At 50.2% G+C, this 8650-nt stretch overlaps 1 protein-coding gene across 1 annotated transcript; it reads right to left on the bottom strand.

The window, feature by feature from the left end:
- Window positions 1-679: 679 nt before the first annotated feature.
- MRPS18B (mitochondrial ribosomal protein S18B) lies at window positions 680-8111 on the bottom strand. The gene is made up of 7 exons (XM_006034909.3): window positions 7934-8111; window positions 6358-6505; window positions 5961-6058; window positions 3342-3410; window positions 2254-2320; window positions 1438-1497; window positions 680-1092 (listed from the first exon to the last, which is right to left on the bottom strand). Exons 1-7 carry the CDS (start codon window positions 8036-8038, stop codon window positions 878-880), a joined length of 762 nt encoding a protein of 253 aa, XP_006034971.1. The 5' UTR covers window positions 8039-8111; the 3' UTR covers window positions 680-877.
- Between the last annotated feature and the right edge of the window lie 539 nt (window positions 8112-8650).

Here is an 8650-nt window from a genome sequence, read left to right as displayed (position 1 = left end):
GCTGGAGGTTTGTGGGTGGAGGGTCTCTTCCCCTCTGCTTAGGCTCAGACCACTCGCCATGTTCAGAGTCAGAAAGGAATTTTACCCCATGGTCAGACTGGTATGGACTGTGGGGTTTCTGCCTTCCTCTTCAGTTAGGGTCACAGCCCCCTGGAAGACAAACATTCTTAGGAAGTGCTCACTGAAACCATCATGCAAAAATCTAAGCCCCAGCTGAGCTAGTTTTGCAACTGCTCTCTTTTCTTGCATCTTTCTCCTGGCTCTTTGGTCACAACAATTCAATTACAGGTCAACCCACAAATCATCTTGAAGGGCCTGTTGCTATTCACGTGGCTTTGGGAGGAGAGACAGACATGGAGAGAGGCTCCACTGCTTAAACTAACCAAGCCTGTCTTTCCTGGAAAGATTTTACTTTCACAGCTGAGTCTGGCCAGCTCAGAGTCTACACGTGCATTTTGGAGATGGGTGTGTGAAATATTTAAGTCTGGACTAGAGCCATTGCTTCAGAGAGGGGAAGGCCCCACATACTATTCCTCAGTTACTCTAAACCAGCCACTACGTTTGACTTGGGGCTCCCTTGGAGTTGGTGCTTGCAACTGGAGATAGGCCCCATGCCACATTTTGAGTAGGCCAGTTACTCAAATCAGCGCTCTTACACAGGTTCAATAAATAAAGCAAGTCACAATCAGCAGCTTCAAGTTTATTCTTGTGGAAGTCTTGGTGGGTAACAAATTACATCCAAGATGTGTCCAGTGCCATCCCCACAGGGGTTAGCAATTCTAGAGACAGCTCCTGAGGGACGAAGACCAGTACCACAGCTCACCACAGAACCTCAGACCTTTTGCCAACACATGTTGTCCATACCTGTCCTAGGGTTTCAAGCTGGGCTGGTTTCCTCCTTCAGGTAGTTCTTATAGATCCTCCGGATCCTGGCAATATCTTTATCAGGTGGTTGCTGCCAGGCATACCACGGGTACCAAGGTACCTGGTTCTGCAGAGCAGGAGCTAGAGGGGTCTTGCTCACAGCCTGGTGTACAGAGTTGTAGTCCTCAGCCTTCAGTTCCACATAGGGGACTGGAAAGCTCAAGAGACCTGAAAGGGATCAGGGGAGTTCAACAAGCTGTGTCCTGCTGATCCTGCAGGGGATGATCTCAACCATAACCCACAGCTCTGCACCTTACTCTACAGTGACCTCAGCTGAGGCTTGATGCAGAGCCCCCAGCTATTCCAGACCTGGTTGCCCTCAACCAAGTTCTACTGATGCCCCTCAGTATTGCCAAATCACTCTCTAATTTCCAAGCCCTGTCCTTTCCCCAGCTCTGCCAGCCCCCATCAATTTATGATCCACAGTCTTCTGATATCTCAGCCCCAAGTTCAGCTGGTGTGTTTCAATCCTGATATATTGCCAATCTCCATCACTCCCATCCCCCTACTCACCAAATTCACGAGATTTTTCAATGGCCCGAGTCAAATGTTTATACTGCTTCATGCAAACCCCTGCAGTAGAAGAAAGGCAGAGGAGAACAAAGGATGACTATGCTGCTGAGTTTGGAGAGGGGGCCTGATCTGGGGAGACACTGATCCAGGAGCTATTTTGAGGACCTACAGCTATTTCACACAGAGAGGGACAGAGACCCCACTGCTGCAGTGGGATGGGCCCTGATGGGGCATTTCCTTTATCTCTGGAAAACAGACAGGAAACAAAAGGATGACTTTAGTGATGAGAGAGGCATGGGACCTAACAGGTTGTCACTCACCTCCCTGGATAACGGGCTGAGGAGGGAACTAATTCTGTTCCATGTAAGGATGGGTCATACCCCACCTCTCATCCAGGGAAAACTGTATTTCCTTAATTCATTTCATTCCTTCCTCTCCCTGCCCCACAAATGATCTCTCTCCTTTCATCAACTGCCCTGCTTCTCCCCCAACCCTCCCCGCTTATGTCCCCATGCAAGCTCAGACCACTCCCAAGGTTATCCTCCCAGAGCCTCTCCCAGCTAACCATGCCCTTTCCCCCTGAGCTTCTCTCCCCTACCTGGAACTGTTCCCTACCCTGCACTCCTCAGCCATCTTTCCTTCCCACCCCTAAGCTGCCCCTGCTTTCTGCTGTGTGGGGATCCAGCCCCTCAAGAGTCAGGCAGATGTTCATCTCTCCTTCCCACTCCAATCTTGAATCAGCCTAGGAAGCAAACCTTTTTGGCTTCTGCCAACCTCAGGAAACAGAGAGGAATAGCATCAGACCATATGATTTACCCGTGTATGTGGGATGGTAGATGACCCCTGTGTACTGGCAAATGAACTGCTCCAGGAGCTTCACATTCTGGAGGGGGAGAAAGGCAGGCAGATTGGTATAATTCTGGTTCCATGGGAAGCTCAGGGATTTAATTCTGCTAGGGACAGGCCAAGTTTCCTGAAAGCCTAGGGGTGGAGCAGTCATGTCAGCGTGATGCAAGATCTCCAGGCAGGGCTGGGGTGGAAGCACAGGGATTGCACAGTCAGCCACAATGGAGACCTGGAGAGATGGGACCAGGTCTTTTCACACACAAGGAGCAAGGGTGAGGTTGGGAAGGAGGTCTCACAGCCAAGGACAGGCATGGGGTGGAGGGTACTGATGTACAGAACGTACAGGCAGTCCTCAACTTAAAACATTTCAAGTTACAACGTTTCGTACTTACAACATTTATAAATTGACACCCTGTTTCAACTTTACAATGTTTCAACTTTACAACATTTGATCCAATGCAATGCCACTCCAGCAAACAAGTTTGCTGTATCACTCATTTCCCTGGAGAACATTTGTCCAAACTTCCTTGGTCTGCTTTCTTAAAGAAAGCAGACAAGACTCCAGAAAAACCTGCAGCCAATCCTCCTGAGAAGACTCCAGCCAAGAACCCTTCAAAAAGTCCAGCAAAGTCACCTCAAAGAAGTCCTTCCAAATCAGCGTGATTGTTATTTACGATATAAATACATGAATGTAGCTATATTACTCATCTATAATTAATAGAGTACAAAATGCTGGGGTATTTTGGGTGAAAATAGGGTATGCGCCTTGGTTCAGGAACCAATCCCCCATTTATAACATTGTTTCTTATGAGAAAATTGGTTCTGAGTTACAATGTTTCAACTTAAGATGGGGTTTTCAGGAACCAGCTGTGTGGTAAGCCTGAGGACTGCCTGTACAATAGAAAGGTGTAAAAGAGTCCTCATGAAGAGGCTTGTTGATGGCAGCATGCATCACTAGCACAAAAAGCCCAGCCTGTACAGTATTTAAGGAGTGGAAGTCAAAAATGCAGGCCTGCCCAGGGGTATCTTGTAGGGTTAGAGATGCCAGAGCCTCTTACCCTGTAATCCACGTGAAGTTTCTGGTCTCTGCAGATGGGGCAAGGGTTCCCTGCAACCTTTGTTCCTCTCTGGGAAAAGAAACAAGAGACTGTCACAGCTGAGAGACTCCAGATAGGAGAGTACATTAGCCACCAGCCAGTTCACAGACCAACACCCAGAGATGAGTAACCCCACCCATCCTGGACTAGATCAGGCCAGCAGGCCCATCCACCCCCCTTCTCTGGCATCAACAGGAACAAAGACAAACTGAAGCAGGCCAACTATGAAGGACCAACTTGACACAATAAGAACCTTGCTCTCTAGATCAGCAATTCTCAACCTGAGTTCTGTGGCAGGCTGGGGTGCTGTGAGATCTTTTAAAGGGTGGTATGGGGTGCCATGCAATATTAGCACTGTTTGGTGTGCAAACACCTACAAAATTGACAAGATAAACTCAGATTTCAAATAGGAATCTACAGCGTTAAATACACATTCTGACCTATTGTCGTCTAAGTTCTTTGCAACAGAAAATTGCCCTTTTATTTTTCTGTCAAAATACAAGTGAAAATTGAGAGCTGATATTTACCGAAGGGTACCCTGAGTCTAACAAGGTGCCTTGAACCTAGGAAGGTTGAGAACCATTGCTTTACGGCAGAGTGGGCAATTATTTGGGTCTGTGGGCTACATAGGGAGTTTTGGAGCGCTGCCATGAGTTGGGTCAGCACCTCCTCCCCCCCCACACACAATAGCTCAAACCTCCCTATGTGGGATGAGGCTGCAGGCGGGCAGGAAGCTGGCATGGGTGCAGGCCAGCAGGTCCAGCAGCCACTTGTCAGCAGGGCCCCCGCCACCACCAGTGCTGCCTTCAGGCCACCCTTCTACCCCAAAGAGGAGCTGGATCTGCAGCCCAGCTTCGGTGGCCTGGGTGCAGAGGCAGCAGCCAGACAGAAGCTATTGCTGGGCACTGGGAAAAAAGCAGGATCTGGCAGTAGGCGTGACTGCCTCCACTTTGCCACTGATGGGCCCTTCTGGCCACAGCCACCTGGAACCAGGTGGAGGGCAGCACCAGCATGGGCTCTGGGTAGCTGCAGTGAGAAGGGCCTGGCACTGGTGAGGGGGAGGGGACCGCATCCAGTGCTGGGTCCTACTTTTTCCCTGTGCCCAGCAGCAGCTTCTGCCTGGCTACTGTTCATCATGGCTGGGTCAGGAGGTTTAAAGCAGGCACTGCAGGGACCATAACACCCCACATGGGGTGGGCCAGGACCAAGGCTGTGAGCTCAGCCCAGGGCTCGGGCCCTGCCCATGCAGGTCCCAGCCGGTCTCCATAGGGCCAGAGCCGGAAGGATCTGCTGCTACCGGAGTTGCTGAGAAATGGAGTCTGGCCACAGAGACATCCCAGCCTAGCTGTGTGCCTTGGACCAAAGGACCAGCTGTGGGCCAAAGTCCTTCCACAGGCTGAATTCTGCCTGGCCCTGCTCTAGGTCAAGAGTCAATCTATGTCTTAGACCAGGGGTCAGCAACATTTTTGGGCAGAGTGCCAAAAGTGCCCACAACCTCAACTTGTATGATGCTGGCATACCAGGGGTGGACAGTGAGGGTGCTGCGAGGGGCCCAATTGTTGTGGCAACACAGCCACAGCCCCTTCCCCTGACACACGTGTACCAAGCAAAATGCCTTTGCATCTCATGCTCTGGCGCACGTGCCGGGAGTTGCCTACTTCTGCCCTCTGTACCATACTGTTAAAATAATCACACCTAACTCTCTTCATCTCTTACTCTCAAAGAACAGTTCGTGATCCCTACTTGACAAATGAGGAAAATGAGGTACAGAGAGGGGCAGTGATTTTCCAACTCACCCAGCAGGTAGTAGCATAAACAGAAATACAAGTCAATTCTCCAGAACAGCGGTCCTCAGCTCAAGACTTGTTAGACAAAGGAACACCTATTGTATGCACCCTTGTCCAGTTTCCCACCCCTGTCACCTTCCCACTGTATCCCCTTATCCAGAGGTGCCTGTGGGTCCTTTGGGTCACTGACTGCTGCACAGGTGTGCTGCCAGGTATGTTACACTCTCTGGATCCCCCTGGATTGTCTGCCTGTTCTTGAATCTCCTCCCCAATTACTGTCACCTACCATTTTACCTGAACTCAGACCTTCCAAACCTCCTACTCCTTCTCATTGACTTTATGTCTTGCCAAAGCTGGTTGGACCTTAGAGCTTTCCAGTCCAGTCCCACTTTCAAAGCAGAACCCATGTGTTATGGGTTCTATTCTATTCTGCACTCTAAGCTACTCAAGCCCACTCCTTTCCCAGAGCTGGGATAAAACCCAGGAATCCTGATTCTCAGGCTGTTCTCTAACCCATTAGACCCCACTTTCCCATTCCAGCATTAAGAATTACACCCAGAAGTTCTGATTCCCAGTCTGCTTCAGTTCTACATGTCCCTACAAGCCACCTCTCCAATTTGCCAAGATTTTGCTGTTGGTACTTCTCATCCCTTCTCCCCACCTCTCCTCTTCACACTGAGCAGCTGAATTTCAAATGCAGAATCATCTGGTGTTGGAACTAAGCACTACCTTCGACTCTACTCTATCATCTAAGGCACACACTTCCTTGGCAGGGAGAAGGGGCTGCACTCACTATGCATGTCTTGCGTGTCTTCTGAGGTGGGATGGAGCCCCGGTGGTTGCGTCGATAGCCAAACCAGACAGGATTGTTACCATATTTCTTAATGTATTCTGTGCAGAAGAGAGGAAAGTTAACAATTCCTTAAGGCGAGCTGACCCTAAGGATTCTAAAGTATATGAATAAACATAGCCTCGATAGCTTTAGCTCCACTATATGGATATTAAGAGAGAGACTAGCTAGTTATTACACAGCAAGCTGTGCTCAGAGATGGGAAGAGAACCAGCTATCTAACTCCTAGATATCAGTTCCCTACAAGAGAACACAAAAGCCCTAATTCCAAACTTTCTGCTTCAACGGTGCCAAGTTCATAGGCCTAGCATTGACCTATTTACAGGCCCTAAACTCATACCTTCTGTCTCCAGATACTCCCATGGCTTCTCCTTAAAGCGGGATTCAGTGTCAAAAGCAACTGGCTCTTCAGATTTGGCTGGGTCAGTTTCTGTGCTGTAGGCCCGGAGCTGTGGGAGCTGGAGATGGAGCGAGGCACTGGGCAAAGCCTGAGAGACAATTAGACATGCAAGGAAGTGACCAGGTTATTCTGAACCAAAGGCTCATATGTAACAGAGAAATGTAGTTACCTCTTTGGTGGGACAGCTGATGATAGCTGCACAGAACTATCACATAGGAACTGCTTGCCAAGAGCTGAGAGTTTTACCCTGAATGGAAAAAGCTGACCTACAGAGCTGAGAAAGTTCTGGGAGATTTTGCAAGGGGGGGGCGGGGAGGGGGTTAATAAAATAGTTTCAACAACACATAAAATGTTTTGCTTTTAACTTCCCTGCAAAATTAAAAACAAAACAAAAAACACACCAAGGGTAACCACTAGCACCTAAGGTGTTGCTGCAAGGAGCTACTGGACAGTGCAAGGCAACAGTCGCGATAAATCGTTTCCAACATAGCTGTTTTTGCCTCGAGTCTCATGGCATCCTTAACTGTCATTCTGAAATGGCTCGCCAATGAAAACATCTCCAAACACTCTGAAACACTGAAGTTAGAGTGCAAGGCAGTGTGATGGACCATAGCACTGCAATCCAATGTGATGCAACAATATTATACATGGTGCCATAATTTGGCCTATCACAATCACATCATACAGCAATCTGCCATACAGGATTTCCAATACCCAAGTTAATGATGTGATGAAGTTGTCACATGCTGAAGAAATATGTTGCAGGAGCAGCCAAAAACGTACTTATGATATAGACATGTCAGCTTAGAACAAGGAATATCATTACACCATGTAAGTGGTCGGCCTGCCCATCCACGGGGATGACACAGACACAGGATCACAGAAAATGAGGGCTGGAAGGAACCTCAGGAGGTCACATCCAGTCCAGCCCTCCTGCTCAAAGCAGGACCAGCCCCACTAGATCATCTCAGCCAGGACTTTGTCAAGCCAGATCTTAAAAACCTCCAAGGAGGGAGCTTCCACCACCTCCCTGGGTAACCAGTACCAGGTCTTCACTGCCCTCTTAGTGAGAAAGTTTTTCCTAATATCCAACCTAAACATCACTTGCTGCATCTTGAGACCATTGCTCCTTGTCCTGTCATTGGTCACCACATCGTGTCACGTCAACCAACGCGGCCTGACACCATCACAACGCGTTGACATCACGATGACATGCTGCGCCCGAGGCACCAGTATCCCAGCACCACAGCAACCCATCCTGGTGGCAGGGACAAGGTGACACATCCTCTGAGGTCAAAGACATTACATAGCAGCTGGCAGCACCTCTGCACATCAACCATGGCGGTGGCAATGACGTCATCTTACGTATCCAGGCGAGATGACATCAAGGAAGGGGACACCCCCCCCACAATGGCCCTGCCATGCGGTGTGCAATGACGTCACTACGCAGGTGTCACTGAAGCACGGCTGGCGGGGAGGTCAGGCCACAGCCAGGCTCCTTACCCCTGCTCCTCACCTGGGTCCACAGGAGCCGCCCTCTCTGCCTCAGACTACTCATCGCCCTTCGCCAAAGCATGGTCCCAAAGGTCAGCGCCATGTTAAGAGAGGCACAACTGCGCATGCGCACTGAGCTCTAGCCTCAGCTGTCCCGGCAGCCGCCATCTTGTCGCACGTGATCGCTGAGGTCAAAGGTCATTACTCCAATTTTACTTTATTTTTTTCTTAGTCCCTTGTGATAAAGTACGGATAGGAAGAATTATTAACTTGTGAAACGCATCATGCATTTCGTAGAGAACTGGAGATAACCCCCCCAGAGGCGCGCCCCCACCCTCGAGCATGCGCAGTGCTCGAGAAGGAATAAAAACTGCGCCACAAACACAAGACAATAGCGGGCGGTGGTCGCGCATGCGCACTGGCCCCGCCCGGAGCAGCCCACTGCTGCGCTTGCGCAACGAGGCTGAGGACGCGCAGGGGAGCGGTCACCTGCCCGCGCCTACTAGCCCCGCCCCACGCCACGAAAATGGCGCCCGCCCGCGCGCATGCGCAGCGGGCCCCGGCGAAACTGCGTCACAACTTTTCCCGATTTTAAAATCGGTTTTAGAAGGCGGCAACCGCTTTCCAGTGCCGAGGGGCTCTCCGTTGCGGCCTCCGATTTCGGTTTGGGCGTTGTTTCGAAGGATCAGTCCAGTCGGGGCGGGTGGGGGAGCGGGAAGCGGGCTTTGTTCTCGCGCCG

This window comes from Alligator sinensis, unplaced genomic scaffold (genome assembly GCF_000455745.1).
Source record: "Alligator sinensis unplaced genomic scaffold, ASM45574v1 scaffold1208_1, whole genome shotgun sequence".
NCBI classification, from domain to species: domain Eukaryota; kingdom Metazoa; phylum Chordata; order Crocodylia; family Alligatoridae; genus Alligator; species Alligator sinensis.
The sequence above is the reverse complement of the archived record's forward strand: the minus strand, read 5'-3'. Positions and strand labels throughout refer to the sequence as shown.